Genomic DNA, 23,235 nt, shown 5'->3' on the forward strand with positions numbered 1-23,235 from the left:
GAATGTTCAGAATTCTATCATATATCTTATTCTTATGGTAAGCCATACAGTTTATCAATACTAAAAATGTTGACTGATAATATGCAATTCCATTATGTGAGGTTCCCAAGAGGCAGGAATTAAATTGACCTGCTCAGTCTGCGTCGAGTCCCTGCTACTACGAAATTCATTCAATAATTTTAATTGGTGGGAGTGGTTTTAATTATGGTTTTTCAGTTCTGTAACTTTCATATAAACGTTAGTATTTTATAATACAAACTCAACGCAAAATAATTTAAACCGCGGACGTTACAAAGAAACGTTTGATTTTTTTTTTTTCCAACGATGGATTATTAATTTCAGCCATCTTCCAAAACACCTATGGCAGTAGATTTGAATTTTAAAAATGATCAATTATCTTGATGATTATGTAGTACCAAATCCTCTAAATAGCTTTGGTTCCCGGATTCCGGATTAATATTATTTGTTCACAAGTACAATGTATTCACTTCAGTTTTATTTGAAAATGACTACATTATATGAAATCCTGTAAATAAACTTTTTTTTTTTAACACTTTGAAACTTCGCAATAAATCTCCCCAAAACTTTATATTTATGCAACTAATTAATCTCAAACTATTAGTTGATACCCTAATGGAAATAATTCATTCGAATTATGAGTTGTATGCAAATAAACACTCTTAAATTTTAAATCATTTGCAGATAAATAATAAACCAGACTAATAGTATGAAAATTATCCGCATAAATATAAAAAATCAAGAAAAATTATTGTGAAGTTTTAGAAGTTAAGGAGATTATTTACACACAGTTCATGAAAGTAAACATAATTCTAGTAACGTTGGAGGAAGCGAAGGGGCACCAGACCGAGAAAAATATTAACCAGCTGCTTTTGAACTTTTATTATTATCTACCACCGTTTTCATGCCCGCCAGACATAACGTACATTACTGAACCCAACATAATTACACGCTGAAAATTTCTAGACAATAGTAAGAACCACCAAAAACTCCAAATTAGTATCACTCAAGTAAAGACGAGAAAATGTCAGTATCATGCTAACATGTACATGGACCCCCTTTCATACAGAAGACAGGCTAAAAGATTGCATTCAGTAGTAGTTAAGGAAAAAGACTCAGTATCCATAACTCTAATCGTACGTCCTATATCCGCCACTCCTAGAATGATCGGCCTGCACAGAGGAGCACAAAAAAGTTATATGCAGAAGATGGGAAGTATAATTCCACCATAAAATATCGAACATACATACCCTGTGAATGAGATTCTCAAATTCTTGTGTTCCATGTTCTTGGATATACTTCTCTGCAGCAGTTAGAATGTCATCTGGTTTACTCAATTGGTCCTTTTTCCCTGGGACGTACCAGATGTTGAGAGTCCGAGGATTGAGAAAGAAAGGCCTCACATAATGCTCATAAACATAGGCAGCACCATTGAAGTAAGGAAGCACCAACCAACAAGTGAGGATCAACTTTGCATATGGCCAGATAGGGATCCTGTCACATAATTGAAGACATATTCAGCAAAAGTCCAGCACTTTTCCTTCTCTAAGCGTACACACTCATTAACAAACCAAGATGAAATTCGAAGGTATTGTTATAGAAGAATTCAACGTGGGCCTTTACTTTATAAATTATACTCAGCTACTCGCATTAGGCTCCTATAATGTCTTTCATGTTAACTACAACCTTTACTTTACTTCTATCCCCTTTTCAAGATTGTAAATGGGTGACATTATATGAAAAACTGCTAAACACAGTGGAAAACTTAGGCATCCATTCTGCCGCTTAATTAGTCAGAAAACCGTAAGAAAGTTGAATTCGCATGCTGAGGAATTACCAATCACAGTGTACACGAAGAAATTGCACTGCACTAGTGCGCTTACAAGTACTAGCTATTCCGGGCCCTAAATCTCAAGATTGTGATAGCTAATGATGCTAGGCTTCCTCCACAGTAAATGAAATATCAGGAAATTGGTGTAGAATTAAGAGGCGTACCATTCAAGGACTTTGAAAAAGGTAAGTTCAAACAGGGTGATCATGGAATACATAATCCAGTAAGTAAGCCATTGCTGGTCATCAACAGGATTCTTGGTCTCAATTGCCTGAATCGAGGCATATCTGCGATTGAACCAAGATCTTCAGCCATTGAAGTAAAGTAAAACAATAGCAAACTCAACTGATTGCAGCAAGTTTCCAAGCAATTCGCTGGTGTGTATATTTATGTGGGAAAAACATGAGGGTAGGCTTAAAATTGTACTTACAGAGGATAAGCAAGACTAACCACAGGCCTGCAAGAGAAGCCCATAAGTATGAGTTAGAAGACAAGCAACCAAAGCACATTGATATGAAGAATGAATCTCCGAGCCCGCAATAAATAAAACTTGATTGCTTGTGCTATTCTGGTAAATTTTCAAGTGTTTAGCCAGTTCCAATAATTATATCACCTCGCCTTCCATAATTCGAGTGACGTTAAAGCAAGAGATCGTATTGCAGAATCTTTGACTCATGAAAAAGAAGGAAGTTAAGGGAATGGAGGGAAAAACCTTACCCAGCAAGAACATCAAAGTTTCTTAGAATAACCTTGAGGAAATTCCCAGCTCCAGATCCCATCTCCGATCTTTCAAAATGACGATTACTTGTAAGCCTCTGTGCGAGCTTGAGTGGGAAAATTAGGGTTTCCTCGAGCCCGATTTCCTTCTGTAATGATGGTCACCAAAAATTCAGAGCGATAACAGAACAGAGAGAGTGTGTGTGACTCTGTGTTGCTTTTGGAGGACGCCGTTTGTCCCCGGCAAAAAAGGCGGTGCAGGGAATTAAGAAAAAAATTTAAAAAAAAATTACAACCACTGAAAAAAAATAATTATTAAAAAATTCTAATAACAATATAAATAGCATATAATAACAAATTTTAAAGTGAAAAATGATAATTTTTGTTTTGTAATTTTTTTCGACATCATGCAATTTGATCTTTAAGTTATTATTAGGTTGATCTTTTTTTTTTTTGGGGTTTTGGGATTACAACAAAATGGGCGTCTGGAATCCTATGTCTGCATAGAATCCAAAGTCAGGAATAGAACACACCCACCGGTGCATGTTTTATTAAGGGGATGTTTGGATAGAAACCAAATCATGATTTCAGAAGTGTTTTTACGGATTACGAAGTAAATATGTAGAGGAGGTTATTTCGTTTTGTGAAAAAGTACTTTTGAAACCACGGTTTTGAGATTGTCAAACACCCCCTAAGTTGATTTTATTAACCTGAGATATAATATATATTGAATAAAAATTAAATTAAAAAATTAAATTTGACATGAGGGTTAATAAATTTAAGATTTTTTTTATCTTTATAAAATGTGTTAAAAATAACTCATAAATAAGATAAAAAACTAATTAATTAAATAAATATGGAAAGAGATTTTATTGTGTGCTTGCCCCGGCAATTTCCTTGAAAGTTAAAACTTATCGTGAATATTACTTCTGATTTTTAATATAAGATCTTATTTGATTTTTATTTTGATCCTAAATATAATATTCTAATTCACTTTATCTCTCATATTTATTCATTTTTTTTTCAAAATACTCCTTCTAATAATGTAGTTCTAGCCAATAAACTTGATTAGTAAGGATATTATAAAAACGAAAACACCTATTTATTATAAATAAAAGCTTTAATTTATTTTTTTAATCTACTTAAATTAGTTGATTGGTTTTTATATTTAGTACAGGAAGTAGTATAATTTTTCTTTACGGAAGATCGGATGGAAATGCTGGAGCACCGTTACACCGTAATCCCGGCGCACCAGATCTTTTTACGGTTTAGTGGGTTTGGTCACCAAAAATGAGCACCTACTATCATTACTTGTCAGATTATAAAACTCTGATATAGTGAAAGGAGCCTTGGTTTTGATCATAATCACGAGAATACCTATTACCGACGTCCTCACGGTTGAACTGTCACTCTCAAGTCTCAAACCAAAACCTCAATGACACGCAGGACAATGTGCACAGAATGTGTTTATAATTTTTTCATGTTTATGAATAATTCTTTTATCGAATGAATGTAATAATTTATTGATAGGCTGGTAAAAAAAAAATTTATTGATAGAATCTCATATTAAACGAAGCTCTTGAATTTTGTTATTCGCGTGAATAAATTCTCTTAACTTCAAATCATGCGTAAGTAATTTCCTTAACGTCATAGTCTTATTGATAAAGTAACGCATTCATCAATGACAAAGATTACTCATGTATAGTCTTCAATCAAAAACTTTATGTTGATATTTTGAAAATTAGCTATCATCCATCTTTGCGACATTCAGTTATTACACAACCGCACAGATCTTTTGAAATGAAAATCCAGGAAATCGTGTAAAGTCTTCAAGATTTGGTGAACTCCCCCCCCCCTCCAGCTTTTCTAAATTTGACGTCATTCCGTTATCTTCAAATTCAGGCAAAAAAAAAAGAAAAAAAACTCACCTTTATGGGATGTAGATAACTCATTTTGAGGCAATCATCCAAACCAACAACAACATAGGTGATCAACTATGATTGCATTTTATGTGAGAGAGGCACTGTGGTATTAGTTATGCTCATCTGGGAATGTACACAGCAAACAAAGCATGAGACGAATCCCACATTATTTTACTGGAAACTCTGTTCCTTGTACATATGTGCCATTATAGTTGGTATTCAGAAATTAGCATGCTTCTGTCATAACTTCATGCTCCTGAGCAGCCTCCAAGTTTGAACTTGCGAATATTCATTCTTCCATTCAGTGCAAGTGCAAGCATATCATATTCCTCTACGTACCAGAGATCCCGCACCACTGCCTGCACCATGAGAAACCAAAATCAGCAGATCCTATGCTATAAAGTGTTTAAGTAACAGAGTAACAGAATGGAGAATGTAAACAGGGACAGACTAGTAATTCCTGCAAAATGCTCAATTTTGTCTTTTTTTATGACCTTTCCAAATTGCCATAGATATGGTAGAATCACAGACCTTGAATCCATGGATCTGATTGTTGAGTTGATTAACTAGCTCATGGAAGATTTGGAGCTCACTTGAGGTTTTATGCTCCTGTTTAATCACAAGAATTGAGAAATAAATAACGTAGTGGAGGGGGTGGGAACTGATAAAATAATACTGCTGAAGTATCTTAATAGTTCAATGCAGGTATGCTGGCATGTGAAGTTATGCAGACAAATATTAACAAGAGGATTAGACTCTATATTTGTTTTTTTTTTTTTTAAATAGGTTTCTCTAAAACATATAACTACTGTTAGGTAACCAACAAATTCATTGATCGCAGATTTAGTTGCAGATGCAACTTTAAAACAGAAGATGCCAAGATGATGACAGCCAGCCTATTAATATATTGGTAAAAAATTCAATAAATGCTGAATTACATATTACCTTAGGCAATGCATTAGGTGGACCCAAAAGCCTTGCAAATGACGTGTAAAGAATCGGAGGATCAAACTGCAGAAGAAAGAAAATGGCAGACCAACAAGCATCACACAGCTAATCAATATTTAGCGGCACAAGTGATTTTAAATCAAGTCAGGAAAAGTTATGGCCCTTAAATTTGAGAATGAAATTCAATAACACAATAAACTGTTAATTTTGAAATCAACCAGTTTGACATAATACAAAGAGGAGACTAATAAGCCCAACAGCTTTATTTCCCGTTCCCTGCTCTTTGCTAATCTTAAAGAGGCAAGATAAAGGAAATGATGAAGCAGATTTTCCTTCAGGGAAGTTGAACTGAGAAGCATTACTGCAACACAGATTGCCTTAAACAAGTGAAAGAGTAAACTAAGTCAGGGGTCTGTATAAATAGCAGGATTCTAAACAGGAATCTCATATTAATGGGATCATAAAGAATACATGGCAATCAAGACTCATGCAGGGCCATGACCCCAATTTCATTTCAATGGGCTTCTGAAATTCAAGCGTAGAAAAAGGTAGTTCTCATTGCTGCATATTAAAATTTTATACGTTCATCTTGATCACAGTGAAAAAAACTAATACAAGGGGGCAATTAAGTGGTGCTTACAAGTTGCTTCTCTGGTGCATGCGGAAGTGCATCTCTCAACTTAGCACGAATGATTGCAGGATCCGTCCCGGAGGTCACCTACAGCAAATGCATACAAATATAATCATGATTTGGAGGGGGGGGGGGGGGGGAATTAACCAACAGAAGGCAAGACTTGAAAGCAACGATGAGGGAAAAAAATCATGATGAAAGCAATAATGCCAAAACTTGCCAGCATTAGTAAACATAACAAGAACATGAATCATACAATGGAAATGCTTGAAAAAAATATAATTCAGTTGTATGTTATTAAGGAGAACTTGTAATCTCATCTTAAAATTTGACTTGACAAGTCTCATATTAAACTGTATTGTGTGTAGGAGAGGGAGGAGAAGGCTTTCAATTATAGAAAGTAACCTGCCAGCAACCCAGAAGAACTCCAGTTGAAGTCAAAACCACCCTATCCAAAACAATATTCAAAGGGCAGAGTGTCCCAGCAACAGCTTGCACAGCAGATGCTTCAGCTTCTATCTGAAAATAAATGATGCTCATGAATCATGAGTTAGGTAATGCAGAGTCAAGAAGAAACAGTGAAATCTGAAGTGAAAATTTACCCCCTCTTCGGTGGCAGGCACAGGTGCAAGATGGTGGGAAGCATGAAACATGCTAAAATGGTACACACTAGAGTTCTGAAACCAGATTGCTAATCGACCCATGAAAGGATGCCAATAAAATGAACAGGATAAGGAGAAGAGTAAAGGAGCAACAAGAGTACGTAAAAACATATAAATCAATTTGTCAATGGGTTGATCCAACTATAGCTTACCTTTATCGAAGTATGGATTGAAAATGCTTTTAGCAGCTTCCCTGTGTCATATAAACCTGGCAAGCGTCAGTTACATGCACTTTTGTGTTTTACCAGGCTTTAGGCATAAATTTTGTAAAGATCTACTTTAAATTTCCATCTCCTTTGATGTTTTCCACTGCAGAAATCTCTCACAAAACCCGCATTAAATGTAAGAAATCAAACCAGATCTTTTCTTGATATTTTCTCCAAGATAAAATGAGCAAGATGTTGTATACTTATAGATGCATTTTAAATTTGCACGAAGCATAAGCTCAAGTTTCCATCACTGGCAATGGTGATATCCTATGCATCCCAAATTTGTTAGTGGTCTGTGTTTTCAAGTTCCAATATATCAGAATAAAAGAATTTCCCAAGCATCCCAACCTTTTTCTTATGTTGCAACTTTTACCATGTAAGGAGTGCGGCATGTTTTAAGTGACTAAGGCATCAAAATAAGATCATCCAATTCAAAATTATTTCCAAATCAGATAGTTATGGGTATGACAGCTCAAAATGAGCAAATACAAAGGCATATAAACATAATCATTAGTAGAACATTAAGAGACTCACGCAATCGGCACAGAGAAGTCAGTGCTCAGCTGCAATACAATAGCCCGCACAGGAGGATTTGCTGGCTGCACACAGCAAATGGCAATTCAACCACTGATCAAGGAATTCAATGACAACAAATTGCATTATTGTGTCACCTTCAGTATAGGTGTTACAGATCCATCCTTTAGAGTGAAGATATCTGAAAGAGACAACGACTGAGAGGTTTCACCATGTTTCAGAAAAGCAGCCCCATGTTCATCCAGATCTCTTGCCATCTTCTCATATAACTTCGATCTTTGCTCCGAGTATGTATTTTGAGAATCTGATTCAGGCACCTCTCAACTTAGTATCAATTCACACTCGTTCTCACTTAGACACACAAAGGGATGCACTCAGATATCCACAGCTCCCCCCCCCCCCCCAAAAAAAAAAACACACAATAGAATCATCCCTCAAAAGGATTAGTGCGTTAAGCAGAAATGTATTGATATTAAGTGTGAAGTTGTGTTAAGAGGGCCAGATAATTAGCAATTTCAGAAATTTAACCTCAATTTAAGAAAACTCTCGCCTCGCCTCAATATGAATGCCACGAGTATCAGAGTTAGGAAACTCCTATTTGCATTCACTGAAATCCATAATATCCAAGAATTTTAATTAGGCTTCTTAAGAAGACTGCGGTCGATCACATAACTACTCCAGTTTCCCGATTTTCAAGTTCATCTTGCCATTATATTATAAAAACAACTCATTACTACACGGAGTGAGAATTTTATAATTCATGCAAAGGGCTGATATCCGTTTGACCCAAAACCAGCCGTCAGCAGAAAAGCAACCGCTGCTTTCGACTAAGGGGTAAAAGTAAGGGCCGAAAAGAAGAGTGAAAAAGACAAAACAAGGATGCTCAATAAGACATCAAAATAATAATTGTTTATTAGATGGATGCACTATTACTTTCTTTTAATAAAATTATCCATTATATGAACTTGTGAGCAGCTTTGTTCGCGGTTCTCTTCTTCCCGCGGCCAAAGCAGAAAATGGAATCGAAGCATATTTTATCCAAAGATGGTAGAAGATAATTACTTATTACCTGAAGAAGTTAACGAAGTGGGATCTGAAGAGTTGTGGAGAGCCATTTGGAAGAGGCAGAAGAAAAAGAAGGCAGAGACGATCCAGATCAAAGCTAACGTTTTGGGATGACACCACCACTTCCCAGTCCTGCGCGTCATAAGTACGAAGCGATGACTCGACTTCCATTTCCATTGTACTTGCCGTCTTGCACACTCCGATCACAGGATCATGTACTGTTCATTATTTACTGTTATACGTCAGATATTACCATTACTACTATCTTTATTTATAAGAGGTAATTAGAGATTAAATTTTGTTAACACATACGTCAAAACTATTTGTTATAATTAATTAATTTAATTAATTTTTTTAATTTTATCAAATTAATTTAATTAATTTTTTTAATCTTATCAAATTAGTTATTTAACTCTTATACCAAGAACATGAGGTAATATATAAAATCAAATAAAGTTTATTATTTAGGTGTCAATTGTAAATTTAAAGATAAATTGACATAATAACGAGTTATTTATGAAAATTTATATGCAAACTTATGTCCAAGTATTTACACAAAGTTTGCATGTCTTATTATTCTTCAGTTACGAGCCGAAACTTTTACTAATTCAGGATTCTTTTTTTCCCGTCATTATAACATAATGGGAAAAATTTTTTAAAAAAAATCTTAAATTTCAAAATTTTAAATCATAAATTATTACAAAAATGTGTTTTTATTTACTTTTCAAATATAGTCAGTTATTATTAAAACATAATAAATAAGACTGATTCAAATTTTAAAATTCAAGAAGTATTTTTTTTAAGATGTTTTCTTAATTGATCTTTGCATTCAAACGAATTTAACTTTTTGACGAGCATAGCTCAAGTTATTTAGATGATTAAACTTGAACCAAGTAAGATAAATATAATTATGATACGTAAAAATTAATAATGTAAGTAATCTTAATAAATAAAAAATCTCCAACTCCCCTCTGCTCCTCATTTTAATTGTTTGCTCAACTTGTGACGGTTTTGGATTTAACATTTTAAAAATAATTTTTCTTATGTTTTAATTACAATTTTAAATTGTTTATGTCAGGTTTTCAAAATTTTATTTAATTTAATTATTTATTCATCATAGTTTTACATGTTCATAATAAATTTATAGAATACTACCTCTAATATTTAATATGAGAATTAATTTGATTTTTATTTTGATTCTAAATATAAGACCTTGATATATTTTATCTATCATATTTATTTATTTATTCTAAAAATTATCATTGTAGTAATGATAGTTCAGGGTAATACACTTGATTAACAAGAATATTTTAAGAAAAACAATACATATTTATTACAAATAACTAACTTAACTAATTTTTTTTAATATACTCAAATTAACTAACTAATTCCTGTATTAAATACCAGAGGTAGTATTAGGTTATAGCTCTTTAAAATTTGATTCAACTACTGAAATGAAAAAATAAAGAGAAGCAGGTTCAAGCAGCAAGATTAGTGTAATTGCCAATTTGCGTCATTCTTCGAACCCTTTTTTTGTTATAAAAAAGTTTAGGTAAGCACATTCTTTGAGGTTCGAAAAATGCTTATAGAAATATTTACAGATTATCTAGCAAAAAAAATTTTATATTAGTAACGAGATTTAAATTTATAATTTTATAAGTTACGAGCTGATTCTTTACTAATTAGATAGTAAAACATTTCAATGAAATTTTGCTTGCAAATCAATTAAGAACCCTAAAGGCCCAAAAGAGAAACATGTTTTCGGCCCAATAGGAGGACGAAGGCAAGCTTAGAGTAAGAATTGTTTTTTCAGAGAAAACTAAGGGTGTGTTTGGGTGACACCCCAAACCATGGTTTGGAGAATAATCTACCCAAACACCCCCTCCAAAAACCAAAATGGTTTTGACTCCAAAACCATGGTTTTGGAAAAAGCAAAATTTTTTTGCTTTTGGAGAAAAAAGGGAAAGTATGAGAGCCTATATGATATATATCTTGTTATTTTTTTTATAAACATATTTTTTTATAAATATATTTAATCTTATATTTTATAAATATATATACACATTAATTAATTATTAATTATATTATCTTATGTATTATTAATTATGTTGGTAAAAAACATATTATTAACAATTTTATTCCTTCAAATTAAAATATATCATAAAATCTATTTTTTCTGTAATTATCATATTAACTTATGTCTTTTTTTTAGTAATTTGTATATATAAAAAGTGCTTCTGATAACAACTATCCAAACACTCTCACTTCTCAGAATCATTTTTTTACAAAATCTATTCTTCACAGAATCTATTTTCTCCAGAATCTATTCTCCAGAATCACTTTTTCAAACCACGGTTTGGTTTCATCCAAATACACCCTAAGTAAATGATCCAAAAGGGCCCATATTTTAGTCCATTAAAAAGGCATCAATAGCAAACATCAAACCCCCCCCCCCAAAAAAAAAAAGAGCTAATAGCCATTTTATGGCCTAAAATAGGAAAAACCATTATACTTTTTGTTGAATTATAGAAATATCGAATGATAAAAACGAAAATGGACTTTTCGTTTACCGTATGTTGCATCCTAATTAACTGTTCGTGAATAACTCTTAGAGGCTAGAGCTAAAGAAATGCCTTTTAAAAACCTTTTTTTAATATGAATATTTTATTAGAAATTAAAAGATAAAAAAATTTTGTTGATAATTTGAAAATCAAAGTTTTTTTAAAAAAATTCCAATTTGCCTTTCTAACATTTTCTTGGCGAGTCTTCCGTTTTGTCCAATAATATCTTATTTTCAAATTAACATTTATCTTACAAACTTTATAAAACATAAATGTCAAAACGTAATAAAACATCATTTGAACTTTGAACACTCGTCATGAAAGCACTTTGCCAATGTTAGAAACACAAGCAAATGAAAGGGGAAGAGCAATAAATTAAAACCAAAATTTTATCTGGTAATGCATGATGAGTTAGATTTCTTTGACTTAGCCCATTCTTTCAGACAAAGTCGTACATTAATTATTCCACTGGCCGTTTTCATAAATGGAATACGACTACACTTCAATAATCAATATGGAAACCCCTGGTCAACAAAAAAAAAAACATGGAAACTTGGGTCAGATTACAACAATACAATTCCAAGCTTTGAGCTTTAATTTTCCCATTCATTTCTCATTAACATACTTCCATATATTCTACCAAAATCATGTTATATAAAATATGCAAACGTCATTTTTTCCCATGATTATTCCGTTACATTCTCATCACCGTATCATTGGAAAATCATTCCCAAATTAGTATTTAACTAGAAAATACTTTTCTGCGAGCCTCCAATTGGCACCTATGCTAAGAATTACTTGCGACGAATAGGAAATAGCGTGATCTTAGTATGAATCCGTGTGTGTATATTCTTGCTCTTGGAAAAAAGATCCAAGAAGGAAGTAAGAATGTGTATTCTGCAGTAATCATGAGGAGGCCTCTTGATGTGTGGAGCCCTCTCTTGAAGCGCATCTTTATATATTGCTGCCAGGAAATTCAATTAAATTTATTGCTTTGAGGGAACATGATACGGACGTATTATTATTACCACGTACTGCTTTATATAATAAACCTTTGTTTTTTCGCAGAATACTATGTCTATGTCTCTAACAAGGTAAAAACCGTTCATGGATCAACCTATACGAAGACAAATATTTAGCCGCTTCTATATACTTCTCATCATCTGTGTCAAGCAGTTACGGACTACTCCACATAGGTCAAAGCCTAACCCATCCATCGCCAACATCAACATGTGAGGAGGGACGTACCGATGTTTCGTTTTGTGTAATGTTTGGTGCGCCCATAGCCATATAGATCAAAACTTATCTGCTCTTTGTTGCCTTTTTTCTGACAGAAAAAAAAGTAGTAAAAGGAGATGGTGACAAGGAATGAAGAAATAATGTTGTTGGTGAATCAATAGAATTTGAGTTTCTGCATCTGCAATTGCAATCAAGTGATTTATAAACTCATATCCAGTAATTGTTATCTCTTTAATGATACAAAATGAACTGTTGAAGACAGAATAAAAACTGTTTGTCGAAAAATTTCATATGATCGGGTAGACCCCAATTGCCACTTTGAATAATGTTTTAGCCATGGGATTCTTGGTTAAAGCTGGCCTGCTCTCAGTCCCCCGTTATGAAATAAGCTAGTAATAAAAGCCTTCAATAACTGTCAGATTTTGAAATGATGTGAATTTGGAATAATGTTGACGAATCTGTGTGCTTTCTTCAAGCAGCTTTATCATCATAATTGTTTCTGAGAGTATACTTTTTAAAGCAGTAAATTCCAACGGGCCATTTTTGTATATATCACTTCAGATCTTCCAACATGTCCATGCAAAGTGCAAACACACACATATGCATAACACACACTTACGAAACACAAAAATATTATTGAAACACCACGTGTTGGTGGGTCTACATCTAATATTGCTTTATGGCGTAACCACCAACCTGTAGGCTAAACGCCAGTAAGGAGGCACATGGTTCTGCATCTCTCTATCTATATCCATCATATAATTCCAGTCTCACTCAATAACCCATATAGCTAGCCGCACAGAACTAATTAAGACAGATTTTATGGGCCCAAATCAGGAATTAAGGCATAATATGGCCCATACTAATAGAATTTGCTGTCTCTTAATCACCACCCATGTATTTATATCTCGTGACAAAATCAAGTTTCCTTGTTCAACTTCCACAGAAATAATTTGGTGGCCTTGGTGGCTGGCTAGATGAGAGATCCCTAATTAATCATGCTATTTTAGGACAATATGGGGACCATTTACTGTGTGTGAAGGACCTTATACTAGATTTCGATCCACGTGAAGCATTTGCTGTCTACAACCTACACAATCATGGTAAGGCTACATTTTCACACACACACATATTCACTGGTGTTGATAATAAATGAGAAAACATGTGGTTTTGTCGCAGAAAAATTATTATCGCGAAGAAAGTCATGTCTACTTTTTACCGTCGGGTTTTGATAATCTCGTGCAAATTAAGTCAAACTCCAAAAGATCAGCACTGTAAGATAAGACTGCGTTTTCATACATCAATAAAAAGGCTTGCTTTTTATTTGTTTCTGTTACTGTCTAATTATTATTATTATATATACGTGGGGTTTTTTTTTTTTTGGCAGAGTTATTACTTACAGTATTCGTTGCTGATATGTGAGACTTGGTTTCTTTTGTCAAGAAATCTTTGGTGTGTTTTTATGGTGTCAGAAAAGAACTTCTGAATGATATATATATATATATATATATCTATATATTTGCTGCCCACGTACAACTGGCAATCATCTTCCATGACCAAATAATGGAGTTGCGTAGATTTTTTTTTTTTTTGTATTGATGAAGTTCAGAGATAACAACAAAACACAACCAAAAACTCTGAAAACTTTATAACCAACTTTAAAAAAATAAAACTAAGCACATACATTCTTTTATAAAAAAAATTGAAGAAAGTACCTATAATAGCCGTTCAGTCCACATTAATTAGCAGATGTCTCTACAGAAATCATTACTTCTGCTGTACTATTCTTTGAATCGGAGATCGAACAAGTTGATGTGTCTTAATGGGAAAAGATGAGAAGAAATGGTCAAAAACTATCAGCTGGTCATTAAAGATGCTTTTATAGATTGGTTTAACCTCGAATTAAAGATAGATGGACCAAATAGGGTTTCCTGTTCAACTAACGTATGGCTTTGCTTAAGTTGTTTAGTTCCTATATAAATTTTATAATCTTGCCTCATATAGGTCTTAAACACTATCTCTGAAGATTTTTCTGTATATAAATTTTAAAAACTTTCTTTCTTTTCTGTGTGAATGAAACTTCTTCAATACATGCGTTATGAATGGCTCTGATTTTTCCCTAGTAAACCCTAAGGTTACTGAAACGTAATATTGTTCATGGCTATTCTTCATAAGAAAATGCTTGAAGCCAATTCCTTCAAGATCAACTGCAAACTCCAAGGGGTGATTTGTTTAATTAGAATTTTATCAACCAGATAATCCATATTTGAACTAGCAAGTGCTTGACGGGATATCTGAAGGAGGTACACTAACTAGCAGCAACATTATTCAACCAGTTTCTAAATACATAATTCAAACTCATCAAACATAGCATAGCATAGCCTAGCCTGTTTGGGAATCTCATCCATGTGTGTATAAATATGCCAGGATTTTTGTGTTGATTCATTAAATCAACTCCAGAGAAGAATATAATCTTCTTACACTATATGTGTGTGCGTGTGTGTGTGTTTGCAGAATCTTATGTCACTGAAAGGGCTATTTGTTAATTAGGTATAGGGCAAGCTAGGTGGGAGGCAGGAGAGGGTCATAATCAGCTCACTGTTTAGTGCCCATAATTGGAAGCTCACTAAGGCACCTTATTCAATTGACCATATTGTCATCAAGTAACAGATTAGATATAAGGTTTGATGATGATTTAAAGAAGCACATTTTCACGGTTGCTTTACACGATCGTATAATTGGCATGATCCCTCCAGAGATAAAGTTATAGCTTTGAACCAAATTGTGCAGACACTAATCATAGTGGAAGCGAATATCCTAAACCTGCTTTTCCCTGGCTCCTAATTTTCTATGCAGCGCATCAATCCTCAGTGTTTCTTTATTTATTTGCATCTACATATATTATTCCAAGAGGGTATATTATTAGATTCCAAAGCATGACCATCTAAGAAAGAAAAAACTGTATATCATCTGGCAAAGGGAATTAAGCCTCACTTGCCAACTGGGTAGCAAGTAAGATAATCGCAATTCGCAGGTCTTTAAAGACGTGTTTGAAGGATGGAGAGAGAGAGGGAGGGAGGGAGGGATTTAAGTAAGAAAGACCATGAAACTCGAGATTCTAAGGGGAGACCCAATCATTCAGTTAGATGGCCCACCGAATGAACGGTTGTGATTGATGGAAACGGTGGGCCTTATTATTCCAGTAGGGTGATCAAGTCTCACCGTGGATCTTTCTGTGATGCCAGCAACTGCTTCATGAAAAGGAGGGAAGAAGGAGAGAAAAAAAAAGGGGGAAAGAAAAGAAAGGGAGAAAAAAACTAATTTTCTTTTTATTTTTTAGAAGAAAGAGAGAATGATCCACCTGTTTGTCAGTGACAATTGTACATTGGTTTGGGCAATAAGCAGCAGCCAGACCCCACCACCTGAGCCGATACCTGGAACCGATAAGGTCATTGACCCCACAGTCCTGTTAATTACCCCTTCATCCCTCTCTCCAAAATCTTAATCATTGACGCAGTAAACCTCCAGCTTCATGCCAAACATTTCTAATCACACTTATCCGAAACTAAACTAACCCCACTCTCTAATTCTAATCCCACTTTTTTTCTCTTCATTATCAGTCCTGCGGTAATACTGTTTCATTTCGTTCACTTCACTGGGCTAATTAACTTAGTTAATTAGTGGCCCAGCAATTAACAGAGCTCGAGAAAAGAAAGCTGGATGTGAAAAACCCACTGCCTCTCAGGGAGGAAACTTTCCGGGAGGATCGTTTTCTTCTTCACTTCGACGTATATATATGGGAAAGCATAGAATTACAGAGTAAAAGGAAGAAAAAGAGGATTGCACAAACAATGATGATGGGATATCGTGTAGTGAAATAAATCATCAAACCAAAAAAAAAAAAAAGGAAAAGAAAAGGCAGCCAAAATACCCAGTTGTTAAATAGTGTCATTCATTCATCCTTCAAACCCTAAAAACCCTCTCTTCTCTCGTCTTCATTCTCTTCCAAAATATTCATCACACCAAAAAATTGATTTTGGAATAAATAAAAACTCAATTTTTGAAGAGCAAATCAAACCTCACGTGTGTTAACACACATCAAACTCTATTACCCCCAGCAAATCGATCCCGCGATCCTCTCTAGGAGCGGTGACTGTTTGTATCATGTCGATCATCGCCGCCTCCTCCTCCCCCACCACCACCCCCACCATGGTGTGATTGAGACCCACTTGCCTGAGACTCCGTAACACCACTCACTGGCCGGTATGGGCTGACGCCGGCAAGCATACTTAAATGTCCCTCATTTATATTCCCAGCTCCGCCGCCACCAATCCCAGACGACCCTAATTGTTGACCAGGCAACAACGCCATAGGAGTAGGGAAGTTCATAAAATGCAACCCACTGGACATGGTAGGGCCTCTATACAGAGCGCTATTGTTCACCGACGGAAATGTCCATATAGGATCCCCGCTCACAACTTGATTATTCGAATTCGCCACCATCCATATATTTGCCGGAATCTGTGCGTGGCTCGTCGTAATCGCCCCCGCGCTCGATTGCAACAAGTAACTTCCCATTTGATATTGCTGTGCTGAAGTAGATGGCGACAACTCTTGCTCCGTCGTTCGCCTTTTCCTCGCCATACTTTCTTCCGCCTCCGTCAAATCCAACGTCGTCGAGGAGGACTGGACACCTCCCTCGCCTCCGCGCAACTCCTGCTTTGCTTGCAACATACTACTGCCGCAGAAACTGTTAGACTGAAAATTCAGAAGCGTTGAGGTGTTGTTGCCATCAGAAGACAAGCCGATTCCGGGGAAGAAGCTTCTCCGCTGCTGAACTGAGAAGTTGGGATTGAAGTAAGACGATCTGAGCTGAGAAGGGACGGACATGGTGGAGCCGGAGCTTCTCAGCGAAATATTAAGCGAAGTGAAATTTGCGGGAATCGTTCCTGTTCCTGTGGCAGCGATGACGGCGGGCTCAGCCTGTTGGAGCAGCCACTCGATGGTTTCCCCATCGGACTTATGGCCGAGCTCGCGGGTGAGCTGGAAGACGCGAGCAGCACACAGAGCGGGCATTCGGATACGGCGACCACGACCGTCGACCTTGGTGTGGCGGTCCTTGGTGGAAGTTCTCTTGGGTGGGGGCTTCTTATTGGAGGGCTCGGAGGAGGAAGAGGTGGGAGGGACGACGTTAAGGAGCTGGTTGGATCGGTTGGAATTGGAGGTGGTGGGTTCGGCGGAGATGGCTAGGGAAGGGTAAGAGGAAGAAGTAGAACAAGAAGCAGGCTCTTGATGATCTTCCTTCTTCTCGAGGAGCCGAAATGGGAAGGTGGGACGGTGATGTTGGTGGTGGTGGTGGTGGAGTTCATCACCACCCTCCATGATCGCATAAGAGAGGAAGATTAAAGTTGAATTTGTAAGGGAGTGTGTGGTGGGTCTGGTGTCATGAGCGGTGGGTATAGGATGAAGGAAGAAGGTTGTGATTTGGTTTCTTTCTTTTGTAGAAGCGAAAGGGATATAATTTGCTTCAAAATTGATGAGGGGAAGGAGCTTTAAGCAACAAAGATAATGAGTGGGAATTATATGGGTGAGCTTTAAAAAGCTTTTTTTTTTATATTTTAGCTTAAAAATATTTGAAGTAAATGAGGGGAAGGAGGGAATTAAAGAAAAAAGAAACCGGGGGGATTTTTGGGAGTTGGCTTTTTTGATTGTGGGTGGACAGGCGTCTTTGGTTCAGAGTCCACGTGAGGTGCTCTTTATATCATTCAATCCATAAAGACGATGGGCGTGGGCCCCAATCCCAAGTCAAAAAAATAAAAATTTAGACAGAAATCGTGGGTCCCCTCTCATTCAAGTAATCATTTCCTTTTGCCTTTGCTGGGGGATCCAGCTTTGGGATCCCCTCTTCAACCCTTCAACTTCATCCCTCAAATCTGAATGCTACAAACTTGTGCGCAAGTTTTACGTTATTACTATGTAACCCAGTAACCTCACGTACGTTCATTAATTAATAACACCGACTTACTCTAAATAATCTAATACTACTCTATATATGTTAGATATCAACACATGAATGTTATAGGATGGATTTTATATATATATATAATATTCTCCACAGAAGCCAATGAATGAAGATGTTGGGCTTTATTTCCAGGGAAAGAAGGGACAAGAAGATGTGGATATGTGAGAATATGGGGAATCCTCGCACTTACTCAATCACTGTATACTATCGTGGCTTGTATAAGTTGCTCCGTCCCAGGACCACCACCTCCTCCACCACCAAACTGATTGAAATAGGTCGTAGAAGTTTCAGTCTTTAGAGTGAGCCCAATTATTATTATTATTATTACTGTTACTATTACGATCATCGTCATCATAATAATCTGAGAGCATTTTCACTTCCTTTTTAACTACGACTGTACTCTATTCTAGGACGACAGCCATGTGAGAGCCAAAGTCTGTAGGAGGAGTCGTTTTCTTTGGCATTTATGAAAAAGAGGTAAGTTTAATCGGTGACTTTGAATTAATTAGTTAAATTTGCGTGACTGTAATTGAAATTCATGGATCAAATAAAATCAAAGAGAGGAGAGTGAAAACGTCGGAGTCGTACTTTTTGGTTCGTGTTAAATGGTGGAGTAGTAGGTTTTGGTCCCGTTGTTGTCACATGCAGAGGTGCAGAAGTAGCCAATGAATGAGGACAAATCGAAGAACACACACATATAAATATATCTAAGGTCAACAAATATTTGTCCACCCATTAGTTGTTTTGCTTATATGAGCCATCATTTACCTGTAGGCAAAAGTAAACAGTGGAATCATCATTATTCAACGCAAAATCCAATTAACCCCCCATGCAATGTATAGATTCTACCTTTCTTTCTTTCCTTTCTTTTGTTTTTTCAACTGTAATTTGTCGTCACGTAATTCCACTTTGTTTGACCCCAGCCCCAAAGTACCGACTAAAATATTCCCCCAATTAGAACACCTTTCTACGTGCGCCTTATGACCCCATCTCATGCCCAGGCCATTATATTAACTAATCTTTTTCAAATCTCGCGCTCATTGTTCCCTTTCAACTCATAATAATTGTCCGTAAAATGTAAAATTTCGCTACAGTATATATATAATAATAATCTTCCCCCCCCCCCAAAAGAAAAGATAAGCTCCCTGCAGAACTGCTTGTTTGTTTCAAAAAGAGTATCACTCCTCTCTCGAGATTAAGAATAATAAATAAGGAAAAAGAAAGCTGACTTGATCGATGAATGGGAGATTGAATAGAACTGCATCAAACAGAACTTGTATCAGCATTATTTGAGTATATTGGACAAAACAGGTTTTATATATATATATATATATATAGAGAGAGAGAGAGAGAGAGGTTAGGGGTGTAATTAATTAATGACTAAGTTATATATAAGCAGAAGAGAATGAATTAGGCGATAATAAGAAGAAATTAATTAAATGCTGTGTGAAAGAGTGTGAGGGTGTTTCCCGTGGATGAGGGCAAAGTGGACCAGACAGATATTAAGCGATGCTGCCTTTTCTTCAGACCACATGCTCTTGCTACTTTTATGTATGTCATATTGAACAAGACAGCTTACCCTCCCCATCTGTATATCAGTTATTTTCTGTAATTTCCTTCGTTTCATTCGTATTCGACAATTCATGTTTGGTCCCACGCATTCAAGTTCATTTAATTAGTTTCCTTCTTTTACTTCAATTACAGATCCATCCAATCACAGTTTTTGTTCATAGGCATATCAGTTTCACAATGCTTGGTTATACATATATATTACGGGTTTCATTAGAGTGTGTAAACTGTATAGACTAATCGGCTTTGATGAAGACATATTTACAAGAAGAGAGAGAGAGAAAGAGAAAGTGATCATAAGGATTTGTGGGGAGAGATGAAAGACAGTGACAGTAGAAAAAGATAAGTTGGCATTTGTGTTTGGTGTTTCCTGTCATACACTTTGAGGACTCTGATTCCCCACTGTTTACTCACCCCCTCCCCCAAAATATACAAACCCTCTCTTTACTTCTCCTTTAATTTGTTACCAGTACGTCCCACTATTCTTCCAAACACAGCATTAATTCCTCCTTCCCCCCTCTTAACTATCTTCTTTCATTCTAAATATAAAAGTTTTGATTTGATCCTGAATAGAAGATCTACTAATTGCTTCTTTCCTGTGATGTGATACTGCTATTGGGATATTTTTATCTCTGCATGTTAAATTCTAGAAATTAAACAATAGGGGTGGATATCGCTCAGTGGGTGATCATGTTAATTAATTCATTGTAGTTCAAACATGCTGTTCTTAAGCCATAAGCTAATGCATTTAAAACAAGTTTACTTCAAATTTTAAGGTGAACATGAGGGTTATGAGTAAATATAGAAGCATGAATGCGAAGCCTTGGCCTCGTATATATTGACGAACAGGTTATTACAATGTTCGCTTACTCTTTAGTTTCCTTCAAATTAAAACGAATATGAATTGTTAATTCATCAAATATACATATAAATATCAAATATACTACTGCATGTAATAGAATTAACTGACATATTCGTTTTCATCCTTGGGTAGCTGCGGCCTGCGGCTCGCATTTCGTTTTAGATTCTCAAGTTAAACCTTAACCGATGACTTTTTTTTTTTTGGGTTGGAAAAGTAAATCATATCACAAGAGAACAAAGATTAGAAGGTAGAAAAAACAAACAAATTCATTCAATAAGAGAAAGTTATTAGAAATGGAATTTTTTTTTAGGAAAAAAAATTAACAATAGGAAAATATAAAAGAGGAATGGTTGTGGAGGAGGGAGGGTTCCATCACTTTCTTTGAAAGATTTTTGCCTGCCGCTACTACTCCGGACTTTCATGAAAAGTAGAGCCCAGTGAATCCAGCAGGGGTATATCTGTAAAACCCCTTCCTGCCTCCTCATTTCCCCACTTCCCCTGTTGCCGCGTGCCTCTCACTCCCCGCCCCCATTCTATTCTTGGTAATAAATTTGGCAACATACACCACATAAAATCTCATACGCGAAGAGTTCAAATTAGTACTCATCATGTTGTTTAGAATTTTCAGAATCTGCGTTATTTTATAATGTGTTGTTACTTTTAATTCTTAATATAAGAGTTAGTTAATTAATTTGAGTAGATTAAAAAAATAGTTAAGTTAATTATTTATAACAAATAAGTATTGTTTTTTTAAAGTTTTTTTATTAATTAAATATAGTGGTTAAAACTAATATCCTTACAAGAATTATCTTATAAAAATAAATAAATATGAAAAAAAATAAATTGAGATCTTGTATTTAAAACAAAATAAAAATCAAACAAACTCTCATATATTAAGAACTAGAAATAATACATATCTACATATATATATCCATGAATAGTAAGAGTTTCTTCTGGCTGCGGAGAGAGATAATACTGGGAATTATTGAATGCATCGTGGAATAAGTTCAAAGGGTCCACGTAAGCACGTATCCTATCCAAGGGAGTATAGAGAAGTCCAATCAATAAACAACACACCAGCATCACATATTCTCCTATATATCTTCTCTTCCCTGCACAGATAATTTAGATCTAGTGTGATCTGGTATTTTTCATAAATTAATTAATTAACGGTTGGTGCATCAGCTCCTCTTGCAAAAAATACTCTTACTTGAATGTATTTTTAAATTTTCTTTTAGCTATTGGTTAATTTACATGTTAATTGCAAAATACCAGGTAGATATGTTTCATAATTGAGCATTAAAAACATTACATATAATATCTAGTGGATTAGCATCGCAAACTCAATCAGGCTAAAGATTAAATTGCATGGCCTTTTACATTTAAAATTCGCCAAAATGATTGTTTGTTTGTTTCTTTACTCGCATAAGCTTTAAGTCAAATCGATCAATCAAATTGCTATTGAAATAATTTTCTCTGTCAATCAAGTTGCTATGAACTTTTGCTAGTTTTCACAACTTTATTTTCTTTATATTTTCAAGTTGATTTACATCTCAATCTAATATTTTAAATATCTACCTATGGAGTTATCATTTATCAGCCATGTGCGACACTATCTTGTTAAGATTTGAACCTGGCTTGCCCAATTTGATGATTCATAGAATCAATCAAACGAATTAAAATATCACATAAGAGACATTTTAATTTAAATAATGTATTTTAAAATTCAAATCAAAAGAATAATCAAGATTTGAAACTAATTAAAAATCACGAACGTTAACCTTCAAGTTTAAAAGCGAGATATGAGATGATCGAAACTGGATTATTATCTCATGTTCATGCATCATAAAAGCAAGAAGAACAGGAACTCATTTTGGCTCTTTCTCATACAAATCATTAATATAATTACAGATCTTTCTTTCGGAAATTAATATTTAATTTGTTGAGAATAATTATTACAGGAGGGGGTGGTGTGGCTACACCAATCGTATGTGATTTGCCAGTGATTGTTATAATGAATACCCGTAATGATAGTGTTAGTGATATCCATAGTGGCTATCATAACAAGATATTATAATTAATGATGGCATTAATTAATTAATTACTTCACGAGGATACAAAACTTATATAAAGTTTGTGGCTACAAGATAGTCATCGTTTTCATGCACCTTTACTTTCTCTGATCCTCTTTTTCATTCATTATATTTATATATTATATATTCCTCTTAATGATATATATGACACTTCTTTTTTTGAACCAAAGACAAAATGACATTCCTAATAAAAGTACTTACAAGTTACAAACACTTAACAATCCTATTTTGGCAGAATTCAAATTAAGAAAACAAGATTTAGAGATAACATCAATACCGATAGATGAGAAATTATGGGCAAGAGCAAGAATTTCTTCCCAGGTGATGTTCAGGAGAAAGGCATCATTGGGAT

At 35.0% G+C, this 23,235-nt stretch overlaps 3 protein-coding genes and 1 long non-coding RNA gene across 6 annotated transcripts; 1 reads left to right on the plus strand and 3 right to left on the minus strand.

Annotated features, from left to right (window-relative positions):
* Positions 1-866: 866 nt before the first annotated feature.
* On the minus strand, positions 867-2,779 carry LOC114713260 (HVA22-like protein a). The gene is made up of 5 exons (XM_028897878.1): positions 2,567-2,779; positions 2,280-2,306; positions 2,014-2,136; positions 1,269-1,512; positions 867-1,190 (listed from the first exon to the last, which is right to left on the minus strand). Exons 1-5 carry the CDS (start codon positions 2,626-2,628, stop codon positions 1,149-1,151), a joined length of 498 nt encoding a protein of 165 aa, XP_028753711.1. The 5' UTR covers positions 2,629-2,779; the 3' UTR covers positions 867-1,148.
* LOC114713261 (uncharacterized) lies at positions 2,146-21,986 on the plus strand. Its single transcript, XR_003737322.1, has 3 exons — positions 2,146-2,240; positions 5,140-5,142; positions 21,976-21,986. It is a non-coding gene; the product is annotated as an uncharacterized LOC114713261 (long non-coding RNA).
* On the minus strand, positions 4,500-8,680 carry LOC114713259 (uncharacterized). 3 transcript variants are annotated; one of them, XM_028897875.1, is made up of 10 exons: positions 8,566-8,680; positions 7,610-7,776; positions 7,473-7,537; positions 6,882-6,922; positions 6,670-6,758; positions 6,473-6,586; positions 6,077-6,154; positions 5,434-5,499; positions 5,020-5,097; positions 4,500-4,847 (listed from the first exon to the last, which is right to left on the minus strand). In XM_028897875.1, exons 1-10 carry the CDS (start codon positions 8,678-8,680, stop codon positions 4,737-4,739), a joined length of 924 nt encoding a protein of 307 aa, XP_028753708.1. In that variant the 3' UTR covers positions 4,500-4,736. The 3 variants fall into 3 exon arrangements, with proteins under 3 accessions (XP_028753708.1, XP_028753710.1, XP_028753709.1); XM_028897877.1 differs by having other exon boundaries at positions 8,542-8,669; XM_028897876.1 differs by lacking the exon at positions 8,566-8,680 and adding an exon at positions 8,001-8,089.
* LOC114713258 (transcription factor TCP14-like) lies at positions 16,107-17,894 on the minus strand. Its single transcript, XM_028897874.1, has one exon. The coding sequence runs from the start codon at positions 17,717-17,719 to the stop codon at positions 16,478-16,480; it is 1,242 nt and encodes a 413-aa protein (XP_028753707.1). The 5' UTR covers positions 17,720-17,894; the 3' UTR covers positions 16,107-16,477.
* Positions 21,987-23,235: the final 1,249 nt, after the last annotated feature.

Source organism: Neltuma alba, unplaced genomic scaffold (genome assembly GCF_004799145.2).
Source record: "Neltuma alba isolate B1F8T4 unplaced genomic scaffold, ASM479914v2 tig00011420_pilon, whole genome shotgun sequence".
Taxonomy (NCBI): domain Eukaryota; kingdom Viridiplantae; phylum Streptophyta; class Magnoliopsida; order Fabales; family Fabaceae; genus Neltuma; species Neltuma alba.

Excerpts from the sequence above, each read along its gene's own strand:
- LOC114713260 (XM_028897878.1), bottom strand. The coding sequence starts at position 2,628 with ATGGGATCTGGAGCTGGGAATTTCCTCAAGGTTATTCTAAGAAACTTT. Across the intron at positions 2,307-2,566 it reads AACTTTGATGTTCTTGCTGG|GCCTGTGGTTAGTCTTGCTT; the intron begins GTAAGGTTTTTC and ends CTTCTCTTGCAG. Across the intron at positions 1,191-1,268 it reads TTGAGAATCTCATTCACAGG|GCCGATCATTCTAGGAGTGG; the intron begins GTATGTATGTTC and ends TCCTCTGTGCAG.
- LOC114713259 (XM_028897875.1), bottom strand. The coding sequence starts at position 8,680 with ATGACGCGCAGGACTGGGAAGTGGTGGTGTCATCCCAAAACGTTAGCT. Across the intron at positions 6,923-7,472 it reads GACTTCTCTGTGCCGATTGC|GGAAGCTGCTAAAAGCATTT; the intron begins GTGAGTCTCTTA and ends TATATGACACAG. Across the intron at positions 5,500-6,076 it reads ATGCACCAGAGAAGCAACTT|TTTGATCCTCCGATTCTTTA; the intron begins GTAAGCACCACT and ends TTTCTTCTGCAG.
- LOC114713258 (XM_028897874.1), bottom strand. The coding sequence starts at position 17,719 with ATGGAGGGTGGTGATGAACTCCACCACCACCACCACCAACATCACCGT.